This window comes from Patiria miniata, unplaced genomic scaffold (assembly GCF_015706575.1).
Source record: "Patiria miniata isolate m_02_andy unplaced genomic scaffold, ASM1570657v1 HiC_scaffold_4, whole genome shotgun sequence".
In the NCBI taxonomy this organism is placed as follows: Eukaryota; Metazoa; Echinodermata; class Asteroidea; order Valvatida; family Asterinidae; genus Patiria; species Patiria miniata.
The window spans coordinates 7271780-7294337 of NW_024037071.1; the positions used below are offsets into that span (position 1 = coordinate 7271780).

Genomic DNA, 22558 nt, shown 5'->3' on the forward strand with positions numbered 1-22558 from the left:
TCCAGTAAAATTGTTTGAAAATTCTTTACTTTTATGAGTTACATGTATAAAAATTGTCATGTTCCTGTTCTTCCTTAATTTATTGCTTTCCAAAATTCATTTGTATTTTAGTTGTCAAGTCGTCTGCTTCCTTCTTTAAAGTCTCTAAATTGGTTAAAATTTCAAATTTCTTTTTTCAAGGTTTCCGAGTCCACCGGTCAACCAGATGGAGCTGGAAAACGAAGATGCAGAAGTCGAAAACTACGAGGTACCTTAAGATTTTTTTTCTTCAATCTTCAACTTTCAAGATGACTTTGGCAGCGTGTGGGGATTCTGTCCAACAACACTAAATACAACTTGATTTGGCCCAATAAAAACGCATTAACCACCGATCAAGCATTATATTTCGGGGCAGAAGTTGGAGGCCGATGTAGATGATGTTGTGATGAGTTTTACGCATGCTGAAGCTTGCCCTGCAGATCAGCGCTTCTCTAGTAACAGATGTTCAAGGTCGCATTGCGTGGCCCCAGTTGGCAAGGCTGGTTGACCTGGGTTGAAAATCTCATTCCAGTTTATGCAAAGATTAGTTTCTCATCTGTACTTTGGAACTCCTTGTTGAAATACATTTTGAGCTTGAGATATTTAGAAACATCTTCACTGTCTTTTACGGGGACCAGTTTGCAATGAAACAGTTTTGAGCTTTAGATCATCCTCTACCCAGAGCTGTCATCGAGCAGTGTTGCAGTCGAGTCCATCATAAGGCCAGTCACAAGTCCCTTCATAAGGCCAGTCACAAGGCGTTTTATAAGTCCAGTCACAAGTCCCTTCATAAGGCCAGTCACAAGTCCATTTATAAGTCCAGTCACAAGTCCTTTCACAAGTCCAGTCACAAGTCCATTTATAAGTCCAGTCACAAGTCCAGTCACAAGTCCATTTATAAGTCCAGTCACAAGTCCTTTCATAAAAATCATAAGGCCAGTCACAAGTCCCTTCATAAGTCCAGTCACAAGTCCTTTCCTAAGTCCAGTCACAAGTCTTTTCATAAAAATCATAAGTCCAGTCACAAGTCCTTTCACAAGTCCAGTCACAGGTCCAGTCACAAGTCCTTTCATAAGTCCAGTCACAAGTCCTTTCATAAGTCCAGTCACAAGTCCTTTCATGAGTCCAGTCACAAGTCCTTTCACAAGTCCAGTCACAAGTCCTTTCACAAGTCCAGTCACAAGTCCAGTCACAAGTCCAGTCACAAGTCCAGTCACACGTCCTTTCATAAGTCCAGTCACAAGTCCTTTCACAAGTCCAGTCACAAGTCCATTTATAAGTCCAGTCACAAGTCCTTTCACAAGTCCAGTCACAAGTCCAGTCACAAGTCCTTTCATAAGTCCAGTCACAGGTCCAGTCACAAGTCCAGTCGCAAGTCCTTTCATAAGTCCAGTCACAAGTCCAGTCACAAGTCCTTTCATAATTCCAGTCACAAGTCCTTTCACAAGTCCAGTCACAAGTCCATTTATAAGTCCAGTCACAAGTCCAGTCACAAGTCCTTTCATAAGTCCAGTCACAAGTCCTTTCACAAGTCCAGTCACAAGTCCATTTATAAGTCCAGTCACAAGTCCTTTCACAAGTCCAGTCACAAGTCCAGTCACAAGTCCTTTCATAAGTCCAGTCACAAGTCCTTTCATAAGTCCAGTCACAAGTCCTTTCATAAGTCCAGTCACAAGTCCTTTCACAAGTCCAGTCACAAGTCCCTTCATAAGGCCAGTCACAAGTCCTTTCATAAAAATCATAAGTCCAGTCACAAGTCCTTTCATACAAATCATAAGACCAGTCACAAGTCCTTTCATAAGTCCATTCACAAGTCCAGTCACAAGTAACGGGATGAACAATTACAAAGGAATGCTTTTGTTACAGTTCATGTGAATAGCTAGTGACTTGACTTGACACTGAAGGACCTGTGATGGACTTGCAGGGACTTGCAGGGACTTGACTACAACACTGTCGTCGAGTCAATCACAAGCAAAATCACAAATCAAATCAAAAGTCAGGTCAAAGGATGCATGTACTGAGGATGAACACTATAAACAGTGACAAAGGAGTACCATTGTTACAGTTCATTTGAATACCTTTAACTTGACTTGAGTGATTGACCCATGATTGAACCATGATTACTTGACTTCAACTCCGTTTTCCACCCAAAGCCAAAAACATCCTCTGCATTGAAGCCATCTAAGAGATGCATGCTGTTGCTGCACAGGGATACGCATCTTGTGTGGGCATCGTTGCTGAATTTACAGTAGATAACAGAACGACCTCCAAGATGGTTGTTAAATGCAAACTGTCTATGTGGCAACATTTTGTTTAAAATTCTGATCTGTCTTTTGCAGGCTCTTCTGAATCTTGCCGAGCGTCTTGGTGAGGCCAAACCGCGAGGCCTGACAAAAGCCTACATCGATCAGCTGCCCTCCTACCTGTACAAGCCGGACACCCACCAGTCCATCAACGACCAAACTTGGTAGGTTTTGCCTTTCCCTTTGTCTACAGCTTGACCTTCCTTTTGTTTGATCAGTCACAGACAGTCAAAAAGTCAATCCTGTTCCCTGCCATGCCTTTTACACAGGCTCGTCACCAACAGTCAGATCGTATTTCTTGTAGGCACTGTGACAGTCAAATTCCATCAACTGACAAAAGCAGGCGACTGGTAGGCACAGCCGGCTTATCTGTCTCCTACAGTCAAAGTATTGCTGTATCAGGTTTCATAACAATCACAGCCAGTCAATCCTGCTTTATGAAGGCAGACAGCATTCAACTGTTAAAAACAGTGACTTGATTTATGTTGACTGCTGGGCTGGCCTTGTTGAAAATGCCGGCCAGAGAGGGAGGGTCAATTTGCATGTACAGGGTGAGTAAAAAAAAACCAAAACCTGAATGTCGGGACCATTGTTGAAGTGAAGTTCTGCATGTAGCACTTTCAAAATCTAGGATATGAAAGCCCAATTCATAAGCTTTCTTTTAGTACAAGAATCATTCACTCATGTACTTTTCAAGTTATGGAGTTTTAAACTCAACCACTGTATTAAAGTTCTGTCCACGGATCACTAAAAAGGTGTGCGTTCTTCCAGCAAAACGAAAACAATTCACACACATCCGTATGTGATTTGTTTTTTTTTTGCTGAAAGAACACTCAACTTTTAATGTGATCCATGGACAGAACCTTAAAATGGCGGTTGTGTTTAAAATTCAGTAATTGAAAAAGTACATAAGTAATTTGAATGATTCTTGTACTAAAAGAAAGCTTATGAATTGGGCTTTCATATCCTAGATTGTGAAAGTGCTACATGGAGAACTTCACTAAAACAATGGTCCCGACATTTGGGTTTTTGGTTTTTTTTACTCGCCCTGTATGTTAAAATTCTTCCAAAATTAAAGGGAATATTTCCCTTGTGAGTCAGTTGCCTTATCTGTTATTCACGTGTCCCTTTTTTCAGCTGTGTGGTGTGCATGTGCGACTTTGAGGCCCGTCAGCTGCTGCGCGTCTTACCGTGCAGCCATGAGTTCCACGCCCGCTGCGTGGACAAGTGGCTCAAGACCAACCGCACCTGTCCCATCTGCCGAGCCGACGCCTCCGAGATGAACAACCAGTCAGATTAGACGCCAGGTGAGGAGCGGGGCGCCCCCTGGAGTCAGGACGTTAGTCGCCAACCGACGCTCGTCCGGAGAAGTTTCACTTTTCTCGAATCATCGTCTACTTTGTTTTTCTTGAAATAGCGGGTATTGCATCAAAAGTTGTGTTGCCGTCGTCGTGGGGACGTGTGGTGTTTACACGAATCATTTACACTTCTCAGTATGTTTTGTTTTTTTTGTACTTTCAGGTATTTTTTTTTTCCTTTTTTGATTTGAAATCACATTGATTTTTTTGTTGTGCCTTAATATTACTCTGTGTGAGTTTTTTCATGTCAGGTATTTCATAATCGTTTTACAATGGCATTTTTTCTTCTCGTTTATCACAGTTGTCATTTAATCATTTTCTTAAATAATCTATCTCTACCACTCTTTCTGTGTAACATTGTTTGTGTTTTTTTGGGCTTGTATTTTGATTTTCACGTTCAGTGAATTTGCATTTCAATTCTTGGATCTTTCACAGTAAAAATTTTCAAAGGCCTTAATAGGAAAAAAAGTGTTTACTGTAGCCAAGGCATTCGATGGTAGAAGCATGACAATTAGAGCTATAGTATGCTGTGAAATCTACCACAACAAAAAATACTGTTCATTGCATGTTCTGTGTTTATACAATGTACAACATTTCCCTTGGGCTGTGTTTTAGCTCTTAACCAATGTCAATGCCTGGCACAGGTTTTCTTCAGCAAGTGTCCTCGTGCGTACAGTTTTTTGGACTTTCAGCTCTTACAACATTTGTAGTTAAAACAAAAAAAAGAAGTAATAACTTAACTAAAGTCATCTTGAACTTCCAATGTGCCTGGCTGTAGGGTAGAGGGCAGTGCTGTTTTTTTGGTAAAACATGTACATGTATAAGTCTGGTGGTGTGGGTTTTTATCAAGTAGGACCGTTGTCACTTTTGCGGACATGTTGTCACTTTTTCTCTCTTTACATGGTCTCTTTGAATCAATGTTAAATAGAAATAACCATCGTTAAACACACAGCTCGACGTTAACCACGCAATCCGTAGTTTAGCCAATCGGAAATGATCTTATATAGCGTCAGACCAGTCGGTCCTTGTTAAAATAGAGGCTAGCAGGAATGTGGTGCCCGCCTCCCCCCTTGATGTTAATGGACTCTTCTGAGACTTTTGAGAAGGGATCACCCATTTATTCCAAGGGGGGTTGTTGGTATTGCACTTCGTAGTGACTAAGAGGTGGTAGAGCAGAGAATTTTTTGTGTGAAATTTAGTCCTTTTTTTGTGATCATTAACTTTTCGATGTGTATTATGCGACTTTTGTTGAAAAACTAAAAAAAAAAAAAATTTGAAAAAAAAAAAAAATTGATGAACTTCTATTTGCGATTAACCAAACTATAGTATTCTTTAAAATATTTCCATTTAATACTGCATTTATATCATCGTTGTCATTTTTGTTGCCTTTTTGCGGGAATATATCGTTTTTTATTTTAATTTGTACTCGTTTTTGTTTTTTGGGGAAAACAGAAAAAAAAATACTCTAGAGAGAAATGCTTTGAATTAACAACTTATATAGATTGTATTTATGCAATAGTTACACACGTGAGGTGCTTTTTTTATAGGAGTCTTTACGAAAACTTTGAATCTTTGCAGGATGTTTGTGTGCGCGTGTGTGGTAGTGGGAGTGCATGCGTGTGTGAGAGTGCGTAGTGCTCTGTAATTGCAACCAGTGTTTGCTGAAGTTTAATCTTCGAAATTTATAAAACAGTAGTGGATGCTAATTAGAATAAAAAGAGTTCAAAGTTCAAATGTCTCAGGGTCATATGTGTACTTTAAAAAACCTTAACAGCTTTGTGGCAACATTTACGTCTTTAGTCTTTTTTTTTTGCTTTTTGTATTCCACTTTGTACTTGATCTTTTATTTATAATATTTTTTTTAGTTTGTTGATTCTTTTTGACAAGATTCATGGCGTGATCTCTTATATACAAGTATGTAGTTGTTTACAAATAACCAGGCAGTATGAATATTTTTGTTTATCGTACCATTCCAACTTTTACTGTGGGAATTATATTTGTCAGTTCACTTCAGTGCCGAAAGTCGTTTCACTGGTAACCGTGTCTTCAAACGTGAGTGCATGCTAGTTACATGTAAAGTGGTGGCCTGGTATCCAGTAGAAAAGTTTGTTTCCATTTGCAGAAGTTGCCGTGGTAAAAAATTGGTCCAATTTTTTGAAATATTCAAGCATTCCTTTTTTGTTTGTGATTGAGTTCAATTCATTTTTGACTTGATTTCATTCCTTTTTTAAATTTTTTTTTTGAAATTTCTGTTTACTGTCACGTCTGTTTCTCAGATCATAATTATGGGATTTTTTTCCTCATTTTTATGCAGCTTTCCAAAATTATTTTAAAAAAAACAACCTCATTCTCAGAGCGCCAACCTTGATGGGTGCTGTTCCATATCAAACGTCTTGACACTTTAAGAATGAGGTTGCAGAAAAACAAAAACAAAAAAAAACAACCTCAACTAAGTGTATATGCCTTTGTATGAACCTTGAGTGGAATTTAAAGTTGCAAGAACGTTCGCTATTTTATAGGATATGAATACAGTGATTCATATTGAGTGAATCCAGCTATTTCTGCTGTAAAAAAAATGCCTAGTTGGTATTATTGTACGTGTACATTTAAGGTTTCTTCAGGGACCAAATGCGATAACGGTTTGTTTTGGGGAAATTGTTTTTGTTTTCATTGTAACTTGAGAAAATATAGTATACCAGTGTGCCTATAGAACGTTGTTTAGATAGACGTCGGTTTTTTAGTCGTGCATTATCTTGTACTCCGTGAGTAAATCTTTAACTTTTGCTACTGTTTAACAATTCCACTAAGACAATCTGTTTTACTAGAAATTCATCCTGTTTTGGGCTGTTTTTTTTTTTTTTTATATATATTCAAACCTGCCCAAGTTTCGTATTTTTTGTGACTAACATTTTTGTTTTGTTTTGTAATCTCAAAACGAATTCTGAAATTTTTTTTTCCATATGGATTTTTGTGTGCAAATCATTACAGGATTTCATTTGCATTTATTTTTTTTTCTGACAAAACAAATTCCACTGCTTCGTTGTTTTTGCTTACATTTACTTTTGTGTCTCTTGGCCACATTGCACTCTAATGTTCATTTAAAATGTTTAAAAAAAATACATAATTTTTATCATTCTCACTAATGAGCCAATCACAATGTCCAGATACTGTCAGGTGACGAAATTCCAGCCAATCACCTTAAAGGGAATTTTCTTTCCATGGGTGTTTTTTTGATACATTTTTTTTCTAATCAATCAATGACAAAATCACTTTCAATAGCCAGTGAGGGTGCAACTAAAATACTACAACCATTAATTTGGACGCTCTTCATTTGAACAATTAATTCCTATAAGCTGCACAAAGTTCACTTGTCGGAGACAAAAAAAAAGGGATTTTGTGAAGTCTTTTATAATTCCAGAAAAAAAAATTGAAGCAGCACAAAATTAAAAAGGCATTTGACACAAAGCCAAAAATGAAGATAGCCAGTCACATTAACAGTTTTACCTTGATGGTTGAATTTTGTTTGCTGTTACTTAAACACTCCCTAAACACGTTCTACATGTGAATCGGCATGCATGCACGAACGCGACTAAAAAGCAGAGAGTAGATTTTCCCCTGATAAAATGTTACTCCCATTTGCAGTAAAAAAAAAAAAAAAGTCCCAAAAAATTTGATTCTCTTATTTTTTGAGTGAAAATTTGGAGTTCCTTTTTGCAAAAACAACCTTACTTTTCGGATTCACTCCAACTATGGACTCCGTTCGCATGTATCCCCTCAAACAGTTAAAAAGGAAAAAGTTGGGAGAGACCATTGGAGCAGATGTTGGAACGTATTTTGTGTACTTTCGGCGCCTGATGCTGACACGAAGATAGACACAAGTGGTTTGAGCCCACTCGGAATTGAAATCAGTCTTTTAGCTGTGTGTACTTGCGCCACACCCTCGCAAGCCAGTACGTGAACCCAGCGTGTTCTCTCACTGGAGCTTTCCAAAGTGTTAAAAAGAGCGCTTTTTACTTTTGTTCATACACAGAGTACATAACCTGTGTGCTGATTCACATGTAGTAAACTGTTAAAGCAAAGGGCAAAACCGTTTAACCATTAGGTAACCATTGGTAATGTGACGGTAATTGACGGTAACTTTGACGGTAACTTGCGTCCAACACAAGAAGAGTCTTTTTAGAAGGCGGGACCAGTCGACCACCTCTAAATTTGAAAGCAATAGGTGCTAGTATAATGCACCTCACCTTCTTCCAACTAATTTTTTCCTTTTTTATTTTACTGCCACTGCTTAAAAAAAAAAAAATAGATGATTTTTGATACCACTTCCATTTATTAGTGTGCCAGTATGTGTGTGTGCATTTATTTATAATAATAATAGTATTATCATTCTTAGTATTCGAATTTGCTTAGCTGAATTAATAACCATTCATATGCCGGTATATTATGTATATTTTTTTTGTTTAGCCTTTTAATTTTTTTTGTTTTGTGTGTGCCAAAGCAATGCATTCAATACTTTTGAGCTTTTGACCAATAAATTCCTTTTTTTTTTAAATATACTTTTTTTTTTCCTCCTTGTGTTGCGGAAACATTCACTTATTGCTGAAACATTCATTTAATTATCGCTGGAACATTCATTTATGGCATTTATTGAAGAAAAAAAAATAGCTTGATTTTTCACAAAATTCCCAATTCATGACAAAGGACGAGGGAAAAAAATTCCTTTAATCTATTCACAAATTTCAATTCCTCTTGGTTTTTTTATTGGTTCTCCAAACACTGAGTTTTGCCACGTTCCTGCTATATTTGCATTTAAATGGCTGCCTTTTTGGGGGGTTAGTATTACCAACGAAAATTTTACCATTTCGGTTTTGCCCCATTATATTGAATTCTTCCTATAACTATGCAGCTTTTTGCATTCATAATGTTCTGGGAACCTTTCATTTTTTTATCAAAATTGCTCCATCAAATTTTAAGAGTTTTTTAAGGGAAAAAGAGAAGATTACTGTTTTCACTAGGCATACAAAAGCTTTATTGCCAAATACGTTAACGTTTTGTTCAGCTTCTGAATTTGCTCGTCTGTTGCTATGGCGATGTGTCATCTTCTGCTTGGGGATTTTTTTTTTGCCCATTAGCCGCCCGGATATGTATGTTTTCCAGCATCTCTGCATGCCATCTTGGTATCGTTTTGATGTGTTGGTCAGACTCTCCAAGAGGTCTAGCATATATTCTCATCATAATCACCCTCAAAAAAAAGAAAAAAAATGTGTGCATGTTACTGCGCATATATCTCCTTCATGCTTTGGCGATATCTCATTAATCAAGCATAGAAACACATGTACAGACTTTTTTTTGGGTGTATAATTTTCTCATCCAATATTGCATCCAAAATGTTTGTGGAGTTGACTAAGGAAACGTAACAGCGTTTTGTTTTGTGTGGTGATCATGTTAACGTTAGTTTGATCGGCCTTCGTTTTGCTTTAGTATTACGGTTCGTATAGGGGACTTCGACTCAAAATGTCTTCGATGTTGGAATGGAAGTAACTTATGCTCCACTTGTCCTATGCACTTGTGTCACACAGAGCAATTATCATTAAGTGGCTTTTTCAAGTTTTTTTTGTTTATCTTGTCGCTACCTCATTATCCGTATTTGTAAAATAAAATATTGGGAACAGCACTGCGTAACAAGAAGATTTGTCACGGTTGGTTTTCATTTTCTGTTGATTAAATTTTTTTTTTTTTTTAGCGTATTTACACTTTTGAATTGATGTCTGATGCAGTGTATCTCTGCCTTCATATGTAGGGGATTTGTAATATTTATGCATGATATTATCGGGGAAAATTGACAAGCTGTGTAGATCATTAAAACATATTCTGTTTAGAAGCTAGATATGTTGTTTCCTCCAAATCTGGTTGCACTGTATTTAAATGAATACGGGAGAGCACAAATGAACACGCTTAAATCGTAACTGCCTGTATCGCATTTCGTATATCCGACGCTAATTTGTGCATGACCTAGGCCATTTAGTATAGTTACATTTGAACAAAACTGGCATTGCATATACTAGCATATGTATCATTGAAAAAAAAGTAGGGTTTTTGTGGGGGGAAAAAATCCTACATGTTTTTTTTTATTATGGTGGTCATGCAGTGGTCACCATAGTAACTAATCAAGATGTAATTTCGTAATTAATATCAAAGGAACTATTCAGATTTATGTATAAATGTACCTCATAATTATAAGCCAGAATTCTTTTTTTGTTTTGTTTGAAATAATCACACAAAATGCGCAAAGAACTTGTATAACTCTCGTATATTATATTTGTACAGATTGAGATTTGGTGCATGCAACTCTAGTCGGGTGACGGGCCAGTAGATCAGTTTTGGCATAATTGTTGGATTGCGGGTACTATACCTCGCAGTTTGGTGTTAATTCTTGGAAGTTGTGTGGTTTAGCTACAGACCGTAGTACTTTGTCATCTGGTTTTTTGTGTTGATCATTTTCCTTCTTTTCTGGTAATTGTGAAATGGATTTGTTTTTGAAGGGACAATTGAAGGGAAATTTGGATCAGGCCATATTGTTGAGGTTGTGGGGAATATTTCAACCCCTGTATCACTAAAAACATGACTGTACAATTTGTTCTTAGGGGTTAAATACTCAGACACGTGCATTTGGTTGCACGTTGCGACGTTTTAGTTAATCAGTACCTGTTGTAGTACGAACCAATGCAGTATAACCATCATGGTTGTCTCTTGTTTTGTCTCTTTGTTCTTCATTGGTGTTGTAACACTGTTGCTACATTCTCTGCCATTCAGACATGACCAAACCGCGTGGGAAAAAGTTGTCGATCAAATGTTAATACGATTTCTTCATCTGTGGTGCCCTTAAAGTAACTCGTATGTTTCCATGTATCATCTAAGCTGCTTATCAGTTCAAATGCAAAGTTACGAGCTTGTCTTGAACTCGGAAATATTTAGAACATGGGAAAAATTAGTTTTTATACGATATTCAACCTCTTATTTTTGTTATCTTGGCAAAAATAGTTGTTCCGTGGATGGTTGTTTGGAATTAACTGTCATTACAAAAATAGCAATACTACTACAAGTTGTAAAAACTACTACGAGTTGTACAATGAACATGTGGACTTTCCAACTTTTTGTCCGGAATATTCAGAAGATTTCTTTCAAGGCACTCACTGCAGCCATCTTGGTATGGTTCTCCAAGTTCAAAGTACCAGTTGCCATGAGTTTAATGTCAGTCATTAGCACCAGTCTGGAAAACGACTTGTGGTGCTTGGATGCCAATCAATTTTTTTCTCCTTCAAAAAAAGAGTAAAACTTCTTCAGTGCATCAGCAACCGGGGTTCATTGCAAACAAACAAAAGTCCTTTTGAGGAAAAAAAAAAAACAACCTGTGAAATTAGTAATAAAAAAACATAGTAGTAATATATAACCATATATGATATATATATAAAGAAACTTAGCACGCAGTACTGTGTATTAATAAGGAATGGAAAAACAAACAAAGAAACTATGGGGCACGTTTGTAAATTCTGCCCCTAGCTTGCACGCGTTACCGGTTCAGTATTTGTATTTCACTAGTTATTGAATCAAATAATTGAATTTGAAATTAAAAAAAATTAAAAGGGACTTTTTTTGGCCACTGGTCACAGTTGGTGGATTTTGTCAGTGGAGTTGGTCAGTTGATGCCTTTGTAACAATCAAGCTTTCTTGTTGATTTTCTGGTTTGTATAAAGTTCACTCTGTCTTCTCGAATCAGATGATTCCATTGGATTGTGTTGAACCTTTTGATAAATGACGTTTTTTTGGTTGCCGTTGTGATTTGTCGGTGGCAAGATTAATTACCTACAAATGGCACAAGTTGTTGTCTTGTGCTGTACTTTCATTGTTAATTTATGTCAAATTGTTTCTGGTAAATCGCAAACTTGATAATGTTCTTGTGCATTTTTTCATCACTTAACCCATCACACATTAGGATTCTATAGTTTAAAAAAAAATATGTATATGTTCTGTGTGTATTGGAAAGGGCCTGTCTACTAGATTAGGAAGAAATACTAAGGAATTGTATCACAAACAAATGTATGTTTTTGAGTGTTAAATGCTACTAAAAAAAAAAATATCCAGAGTGCTATATACATTTATACAGAGGATGCCATTGCAGAATAGAGAGTTGTTTAGCTAATACAAAACATATATGTAATCACATTTCATAGGAAAAAGGGAAGTTTTGTATATGCCTCACATTTATCGTGCGGATTTTGCTAAAGATCTGGCCAATCAGAGCCGTGTATTTGTAACCCTATATCCACTTATTTGCATAATTTGCATATTTGTAGCGGCCTGTATTCAGGGTGGTGTTGCATTATTATTATTTTTCTTGACTTATTTTCTGCCGGTAATCTGTAACCAAGCAATGAGTATAGAAATATAACAAGCATCTGAATTGGCCGTTATACCCTAGGCTTATTTCCTGTATCATTGCTGTTTTTCTTCCCATTTTCAGTACAGTAGACATGTATTAATTTTAAAACTCCAATGGACCAACCGGTATAGCAGCCCCCAAAAAATAGATTATTATAAACTATATTAACGTTGCAAAAGTTTAAAATCCTCTGCTGGAATACAAAATATGTAAAATAGTTTGCTACAAAAACTGGAGACAATCTTTTTGCCTTTTCACATAAACCAATTTTAAAAAAGGAATGTTACATTTTGGCTTTATATAGCAGAAGGTTTAAAACACAAAGACCAATATGGGATGCGATCACTTTCAATCACGATGGCCCTCTTTAATGGTGAATGCATTGTCCTAGCTCTATTGTTCAGATAATTCGTCCTGGAACAGTTGCTCTGAACAATAGCCACCACAAAACTTGCGCCATTAAAGGGGGGCGTCGTGAGTGTATACATTGATCACATGCACAGATTTGTCTGCATGCTTGTATGTAAAATGAAAGTTTGTAGGATCCAACAATTTTGTCTCCAACTCCAACCTCGTTGTTACAGATATCTATTCTTACAAGAAACAAAGAAGGGATATGGTTGAGTTCTCAAGGGGGAAAATATCAAATTGTGGGGTTCATCAACTGTCTCATGTCTGAAAGGCACGCACACTGTAATGTTCAGGTAAAACAATTTAACTTTGGAGTTTGTGTGTACCAAGGCCTGTGGCATTTGAATTAAATTTGGCAGGACATTTCAAATCGCATTGTTTCAATGCTCATCAGTTTACGAGACATTGGACAGCATTGTCGGAACGTAGTGGTATTTTTTTTTTAATAACCAGACTTGATTGATAACGTGACTGTACGCTCAGACTAGTTTGTTAGATTGCATATATCAGAAGACTTTCTCACGTTTGTTTGGTCCAGAAATTGGTGAATGCCGTTTTCAAAGACAAAATTTTTGAAGGGAGTTTCCGAGTTTTGACATTTAACGCTTATTAACGGAGGACGGAATTTAGCAGTTATATATCGAAAAATATTTAAGCTCTGGTAGCTTTTAGTAATTTTTTTATTATTATTATTTTTTTTGTTGGTCGAGTTTATTCAATGTGTGAGTGGGTGGTATTTGTTGTTTGACTGATTAATAATTATATAATGCACCATTATTATGATAGTGTGTAGTCTGAGCGAAGAGCGCCCTCTCTTGTTTCGGAGAGCGAGCAGGGGGAGAACGGTTTCGTAGGGCGGTTTTGCAATACACCACAGCTGCATTGTGTTATATTGGAGACAATAAATGCGCGAGTGTAAAAAACATTATATCAGTTGTTTGACATTTGTTTGAATTTTTGTTTCCTGAAGTCTGTCGTTAAATCCATTTTATTTTATACAAATTTTTAAAATAGCAAAGTATATTATGATTACATGATGCATTGTTGAATATAGTTGCAAACTTTCGAAGACTTAAATTCCATTTCATTTGTAGGACAAGAATTGCACATAGTACAATTCACCCAAAAAAAAACCCCAGAAAATACAGGCCTTATCAACAAATGAGGTCCAGCCAAAGGCCCCCCCCCCTCGCTTTTCGAATTTGCAATGGCCTGCATCGACCGGCGGTACTTTGCCCCTCCCCTTTAAAAAGTGTTCTGCCGCCGCTGATTAACTAATATTTGACACGATCCCAACGTGCTGCACAACTGTGTTATGTACCACGCATTTTTGAGTAAATCTCTTTGCCATACAACTAAAACTACTTTTGAACCTGATATAGATAAGCCCTTATGCAAATATGGTTGGAGTGTCATGGCCTAGCGGTTAAGAACACCGGACTCAATTGCTCTGGTGTTTCAGAGGAAACAGTGGCGTGGGTTCGAGCCCGCCGGTTGGACACTTGCGCCCTTGAGCAAGGCACTTAACCATTATTGCTTCGTCCTTCGGATGGGACGTAAAGCCGTAGGTCCCGTGTGTTGTGTAATCCAATGCACGTAAAAGAACCCAGTGACACTTATCACTAAGAGAAGGGGTTTGCCTGGTGTTTCTGGTCTTCTGTATAAACTCCCACACGGAGTACTTAGGAGATGAACCAACCAAGAACCAAGAACCAAAAATATGTATAGACCTTATGCATTAGAGGGCAGAGTTAGGGGGCAATGGTTTTGTATTGCATATGTGTATTAATTGTTACTAGATTACAATAACAAAGAACAGCCTCTGAGACACCCGCAAGTCATAATGTTTAAGGTCTAGTAGTACAGCAAGCAGTCAGCTGAGGATGTTTACATAGACTCGTATTTAATCGTCCTTATATTCCGCAATGTCCCCTGACAGGTCGTAAGAAACTGAAGTTTGTGGCTGAATCTCAAATGGACGTTCATCAACTATGCATTCACCGCATATGACCATGGTTCACTGCCTACAATAGCTCCATGCTACAACACACAGCTGCAACAGCAAGAACATGTGGGCTGTCAGTTCAGGGAGCTTGATGTGGTTGCCCTTAAAAGGTAAGAGATCATGTGATCTTTTTAGAAATTTGCTTCATCGTCTGGTCTGGCATCTTATTCCCGCACCCCCCCCCTCCCCTCCCCCAGGATGATCATAACAGTCTATCCACCATTCAATGGATAAAAAAAACCAAATATTTGAAGGGCGCAAGAAAGACAGTGGTGCAACAGTTATAATAGTGGGTACTTATTAAGTGCACATATCTCTACCAGGACTGGTGCTCAAGGCGCTACATCATTATCAGTTCATCACCCCTGCTCATTGGGCCCATGAAACATTCCAAATACCATCTTAGCTCCCTGGGGAGTATACAGCTGGATGCAGCCTGTGAGGCAAAAGGAAGCAAATTCAACCACAATAACCATCTCTGCCCCCACAGTTACCCATTGACTCCTGGGTGGAGAGAAGCAATGAGTGACAAAGTGCCTTGCCCAAGCTAGGACACACACCATGACCCCTGGCTGGACTCGAACCCACAACCTGCAGCTTTACCCGCAGACCACGAATCCAATTCCCTTAACCAGGAGGCCACAGCACTCCATAGTTTTAGGAGTGCTGACCGACTGGCCATTGCAAATTTCATAAGCTGAGGAGGAGGGGGGAGGGGGTGTCAGCTGGACCTTATTTGACGCCACAGAGGGGGCGCCCCATTTACCTTTTTTTCTTTTTCTTTTTTAATTATTTATTAACTTTAAACAAAATCTTTGAGAGAAAGCAGATGAGGACACTTACTGCATCAAAAATCACCCTTTTTGGGGTGGGGGGGATGGTTACCATTACATTAAAGCCCTTTTCAGGGGTTTGCAGATGCCAAAATTAGGGAAAAGTAGTGTGTTTTTTTCGTCAGAACAAAACATACAAATTGAAAATGTGTTGGGTGAAAAAAATTCTACATTTTAAAGAGCACTGGGCAAATATCCTGAAACAAGGTTACCTTTTAAAATAACCAGAGATAAAGCATTCTTGAGGAGCTCAGTACCAGTGTCTGCTCATGCCCTGCATGTCTTTGATGTCTTCTTCTTTCATTGCCTTTTCTATATCTTAGCTGAGATCGCTGAAGCTGTCGAGGCAGGGATGAAGTCAAGGAAGACACAAGTCCAGTCACAAGTAACAGTGGATGAACAATAACAAAGGAATGCCTTTGTCAAATCTCATTGGAAAAGCTTGTGATGAGTTACATTGGGACTGGGGGGCTTGTGGTGGGACTGGCAGGGACTTGTGATTGACTGGACTACATTCCTCAGCTTAGGAGGTGATAAGATGTAGTCATTGTGCCACTCAAATGTCTTGAAACTGACCAGAGAGATACCCAAGAACTTTATGAGAAGGAATGCAGGAGAGTGAGATAGAAGGACTAGCTATATTCAGATCAGGATGATGTATGAACTACGTAGAACCATCAGGTAGGAAGAAAAGTTCAATGTTTATTAGAGCTGGCATCTTGAAACTTGGAATGTTTGGAGCCTTCAAGGGTGTTATAAAATCAATCATAACACCCAGTCATATTTGCTTAGGTTGATAAATAAAAATAAAGAAACTGTTTGACACTGATGGTTTAAGCCACATATCTGCAAAGGCAAGCAGGCCTTGCGTTCACCGCATTGATCAGATGTACAGCAACCTTCCATTCTGAATCCCCACCCTCTCTCCCTCTTTTTGTTTTGTTGTTTGTTTTGTTTGCAGGTTTTTTTGTCAGGGTGGGTGTTCAACCCCAACACCCCCTTCTTGCAACCCTAGTTATCCTGACTTGCCTCCCTCCCCCACCCCCAATTTCGTTTATTTGTTTGATGGATTTGTTTGTTTGTTTGTTTGTTTTAACTTTTTTTAGGGATTTTTTTTTTTTTTTAAACCCCAGCACCCCCTTCTTGCAACCCTGGTTATCCTGACTTGCCTCCCTCCCCCCTCTCTAATTTTGTCTATTTGTTTGATGGGTTTGTTTGTTGGGTTGGTTTTTTTTTTTTTTTTTTTCAGGGATTTGGGTGGGGGGGGGGGGTAAGCCCCAGCACCCCCTTCTTGTAACCCTTTGTTTATTTGTTTGATTTTCCACACTTAAAAATTTCATCCAGATCAAATAATGCAGTTTACTGATGATAGTCTGTGCACTAACAAGATACAAATGTACAGAGCCAAAATTCATTGCCAAACTGAAATTTGGAGAAATAATCACAGCTTTTGTAACTAGCACAGTTACCATGAAATATGGGGACATCTTGTTTTGAAGGGAAGTGTTTTTCTTTCTTTCCCCATTTCAGATCGAGGATGAGGAAACTTGGAGAGGAGCCAACTTGAGCTTGAAGACTGATGACGATTTGTGGAGAACAAAACTGGACTTCCCTCAATGGGGCTGAAGGTTTTCCAATAGTCAAGTCATGAGTAACGAAGGAGGAACAACGTTTGTTTAAGTTTAACTTGAGACTAGATGACTTGTGATGACTTGTGATGACTTGTGATGACTTGTGATGTCTCATGATGGCTTGTGGTGACTAGCTGATGAACTCTATTACAGCTACAATGACACCACCATAGACAGGCCTGTGACTCACAAGAACAAAAAAAAACCTCTTTTACAATTGTAAAATGTTACGCATAGTCTTGTTTTTCAAGTTGAATGTGTCATTTGAGCCTGAATTTTTTGGGCCATGAGAGGTCACTTGAATGCAAACTTGCAATTCACACATTCATTATTGAAACAATTGCCAATGAAACATCGGCTGTATCAATCAAATGTCATTACTAATGCTCACGTGATCAAACTCAAAATCTTGGGTTTTTTTTTCTTTCTAAAACTGATTTTTGGTTTGCGTGCTGGGGGTTTTATTGCCTGTAATAGAACTTCAAGTTGATGTTTCATTTCGTCCAGTTAGTTAGTGTTGTAGTCAAGACTTTTTCTGTGCCCTCACGCAATTTGCTTAAATAACGGAATACCAGATTTGTGTCAATTCTAACGTGAATAAGCTTCTTGTCTGCTGGACTTTGAACATAATTGATTCGTTTTGATGTTACTGTAGAGTTTAAGGAAGTTTATCTCAAAAATGTCTCGGACAGGATTTCGGTTGTAAATCATCAAATAAGGTTAATCTATAGCATAGTTATTTGACTTACTTGTTTTGTTTCCAAAACTTCAAATAATTGATAAAATGAGTGAGGTCTCAAAAGGTCCCAGAAAGGTCTGGACTACAACACTGCCAGTTGTAGTGGTTCCTGCTAGGGTAGAAATGGTTGTCTGGTTTGAATATGAATGCCTACTTTTGGTAGCATTGAGCTGTATACTCCCAAAAGAGCCAAGATATGATATGCTTTAGCTGATGGAAATGAGCAGGATACATTTTAGACTCGAAAGTTCACACGTTTGGATGTTCACACGTTTGGTTGCACTTTAATAACAACTGTTTAAACTGTTTTTAGGACCCAAAATGTGTGGATAACTCTCTATCCATCTGAGAACTTTTTATGATTTGGGGTCAACTTTTTTTCCTTTCCCTGTTACATCTGCTGACATGTACGATTTTGTAAATTCTGGACGTACTACATTTTCCCTTAAGAGTGATTATGTTAAAAAAAAACTAAACAATACCTCAATGGCAAATTTAAAACTTGGGCCTAACAGGGTCTAATTGACTCTCAATTCATACGGAATGATCCATGTGTAAATGAATTATTGTACCCACTGAGGCATTATTAATTCTCAGAACAGTGGTTCTTAAATACATGTTTATATACAATCTTTTGTATTTATGCCACCACATGTAGTGTTGAAGTCAGTCCTTTCCAGAGCCTAGAAATGAAGTGAAATGTTGGGTGGCATGCAGGTTGAGTAAAAAAAAGATACCCAAATACCAGGACCATTTTTCCAAGGAAGTGTTGCATGTAGCACTTTCAAAATATAGGAAAAGTTCAATTGATTTCTTTTAGTACAAGAATCATTCAAATGATCACTCATGTACTTTTCAAGTTACAGGATTTTAAACACAAACACCTTTAAAGTTCTTAATTAAACGGACCACAAAAAAGGTAAGTGTTCTATCAGCAAAATGAAAACAATTGACACAGGGATGTACATGGACCGTGTTCGTTTTTCAATCCGTGGACAGAACTTTAAAATAGTGGTTGTGTTTACAACCCTGTAACTTAAAAATGAGTGATTTCAATGATTTTTTGGTTTTTTAAACACATCCTGTATAGTAAGATTTAACTGTTTATATTATTTACAATGTAAAAGTATTTGCAAGTGAACTACGAGTGGAGTTTTGAGTCTTATTTTCAAAATGAATATTTCTTATATTCTGATTTAAGCATCATTACTGTCAATTAACGACTTACGACTTAGTGTATAAGCTTAATTAACCTTGCCTCACTTAATTGTGCATTTCTTTAATAATGTCTCATTAATGTTTTTAATTTCCTGAAGTCTTTTGCCTTTGAGCCGTCACTTGAAACAATAAATAACTGAAAATAAATAACTGTGTATTTGTGTTATAATTGATTTTATTTGTCATATTTGTCAAAGATTAAACAACAATTGAAATTAGGATGATAATAAGTGATATAGAGTGCAATAAATAGTGATAATGGGAAAACAATTTGGGGATACAGATGTATTTCACTTGACTCAAATTGGGTTTCGGACTTTGTTTTTTATAGGAATACAAGGGGAAATACCAATATAGCTGCAAATATGGATATAAAAGGAAATTAGTCCGATATGGGTTCAATTATTGCTGCAAATAGGAATATAAAGGACAATTCTAATATGGGTTAAAAAGATTCCAATATGGGTAGGAATCCCAATATTGCTGAAAATAGGAATATCAAGAGATTCTAATATGGGTTCAAATTCCAATATGGGTATGGATCCCTGTATTCCTGCAAATAGGAATATAAAGGGAAATTCCAATATGGGATCAAAATTCCAATATGGGTAGGTATGCCAATATTGCTGCAAACTGGAATATAAAGGAAAATTCCAATATGGGCTCAAATTCCAATATGGGTTCGGATACCAATATTGCTGCAAACTGGAATATAAAGGGAAATTCCAATATGGGCTCACATTCCAATATGGGTTCAAATTCCAATATGGGTAGGTATGCCAATATTGCTGCAAATTGTAATATAAAGGGAAATTCCAATATGGGTTCAAATTCCAATACGGGTAGGTATGCCAATATTGCTGCAAATTGGAATATAAAGAGAAATTCCAATATGGGCTTAAATTTTCCAATATGGGTTCGGTATGCCAATATTGCTGCAAACTGGAATATAAAGGGAAATTCCAATATGGGTTCACATTCCATATGGGTAGGTATGCCAATATTGCTGCAAATTGTAATATAAAGGGAAATTCCAATATGGGCTCACATTCCAATATGGGTTCGGTATGCCAATATTGCTGCAAACTGGAATATAAAGGGAAATTCCAATATGGGTTCACATTCCAATATGGGTAGGCATGGCAATATTGCTGCAAATTGGAATATAAAGGGAAATTCCAATATGGGCTCAAATTCCAATATGGGTTCGGAATGCCAATATTGCTGCAAACTGGAATATAAAGGGCAATTCCAAATGGGTTCACATTCCAATATGGGTAGGCATGGCAATATTGCTGCAAATTGGAATATAAAGGGAAATTCCAATATGGGCTCAAATTCCAATATGGGTAGGTATGCCAATATTGCTGCAAATTGTAATATAAAGGGAAATTCCAATATGGGCTCACATTCCAATATGGGTTCGGTATGCCAATATTGCTGCAAACTGGAATATAAAGGGAAATTCCAATATGGGTTCAAATTCCAATACGGGTAGGTATGCCAATATTGCTGCAAATTGGAATATAAAGAGAAATTCCAATATGGGCTCAAATTCCAATATGGGTTCGGTATGCCAATATTGCTGCAAACTGGAATATAAAGGGAAATTCCAATATGGGTTCAAATTCCAATACGGGTAGGTATGCCAATATTGCTGCAAATTGGAATATAAAGAGAAATTCCAATATGGGCTCACATTCCAATATGGGTAGGCATGGCAATATTGCTGCAAATTGGAATATAAAGGGAAATTCCAATATGGGCTCAAATTCCAATATGGGTTCGGAATGCCAATATTGCTGCAAACTGGAATATAAAGGGAAATTCCAAATGGGTTCACATTCCAATATGGGTAGGTATGCCAATATTGCTGCAAATTGGAATATAAAGAGAAATTCCAATATGGGCTCAAATTCCAATATGGGTTCGGTATGCCAATATTGCTGCAAACTGGAATATAAAGGGAAATTCCAATATGGGTTCACATTCCAATATGGGTAGGTATGCCAATATTGCTGCAAATTGTAATATAAAGGGAAATTCCAATATGGGCTCACATTCCAATATGGGTTCGGAATGCCAATATTGCTTCAAACTGGAATATAAAGGGAATTCCAATATGGGTTCACATTCCAATATGGGTAGGCATGGCAATATTGCTGCAAATTGGAATATAAAGGGAAATTCCAATATGGGCTCAAATTCCAATATGGGTTCGGAATGCCAATATTGCTGCAAACTGGAATATAAAGGGAAATTCCAAATGGGTTCACATTCCAATATGGGTAGGCATGGCAATATTGCTGCAAATTGGAATATAAAGAGAAATTCCAATATGGGCTCAAATTCCAATATGGGTTCGGTATGCCAATATTGCTGCAAACTGGAATATAAAGGGAAATTCCAATATGGGCTCACGTTCCAATATGGGTTTGGGATGCCAATATTGCTGCAAATTGGAATATAAAGGGAAATTCCAATATGGGTTCAAATTCCAATTTGGGTTCAGTATGCCAATATTGCTGCAAATTGGAATATAAAGCGAAATTCTAATATGGGCTCACATTCCAATATGGGTTTGGGATGCCAATATTGCTGCAAATTGGAATATAAAGGGAAATTCTAATATGGGTTCAAATTCCAATTTGGGTAGGTATGCCAATATTGCTGCAAATTGGAATAAAAATATATATAATTATATGCAGCCTTAATTAACCTTTTTTAACCATAACACGTGTAAGAAGTTTGTGTATGTTCTACTTGCGCTTTGCATTTAGAGTACACTTTCAAAATTCAATCCACACGCAAATTGTTCTTCAAATCCCTGCCAAATTGGTTTAATCTCTGCCATATTTGACAAAAAGCTAACTTTTATTTCTGATATCATAGCTAAAGACACAATTTCTAACATTCTTAACACAACTTAGACGCTCTTATGAAAGTACTTTCTTTGTTTGTTAACTAAAAATTAGTTGCAATAACTTGTGGCAAGATGACTAGGAAAATTATTTTGATATACAGGGAGGCTAAAAGAAATTGATTGCCATGTACTGTAAGCCTAGCAACGAGGCCAGAAAAGCACACTTTACTGCAACTGGTCAATGCGCAGTTCTTCCTTTTTCATTTTGGAAATCAAAGTATGAGTACCGGAAACAGGCAAGGCTTTGCCTAACGACAAGAGGTATCAAAAGACTGTTTCTTGATATTCTAGACAACTGCAAGGAGACGAAGGAAATCTGTCTCAATACGAGAGCTCTTTTTTAAGCACAATATTTCACATTATGAGAGCTTTTTTTCAAGCATCATGTTTCATATTTTGAGGGCATACTTGAGCACAGAGTACAAAGTCGTCGTTTTTTATTTGGTTTTCGTTCTCGATCACACCATGTCTAAAATTACCTGTGCAGTGCCTACATGTTTCTGCAACTGAAGTAAAAAGACCATGCCTCAAACCACAAAAAGAAACACTGTTATTCTAAAACACTTTTAAATGTAACGTAAACCCAAGTGAATACGTTTGCAGTTTATAAATTTTTAAATTATAGCTGTACAACTCCCTCACGTAGTAACAATGCTCTGCAGACGTACAACTGGAAAGT

At 37.3% G+C, this 22558-nt stretch overlaps 1 protein-coding gene across 2 annotated transcripts in view; it reads left to right on the forward strand.

Annotated features, from left to right (window-relative positions):
* LOC119740143 (RING finger protein 44-like) overlaps window positions 1–13458 on the forward strand; it is a 38943-nt gene extending 25485 nt beyond the window's left edge. For both annotated transcript variants that reach the window (XM_038215352.1, XM_038215353.1), the window contains exons 7-9: window positions 181–247; window positions 2358–2485; window positions 3459–13458. In XM_038215352.1, the coding sequence (XP_038071280.1) occupies window positions 181–247; window positions 2358–2485; window positions 3459–3621 (358 nt within the window). In that variant the 3' untranslated portion in view covers window positions 3622–13458. The remainder of the gene's footprint in view (window positions 1–180; window positions 248–2357; window positions 2486–3458) is intronic.
* Window positions 13459–22558: the final 9100 nt, after the last annotated feature.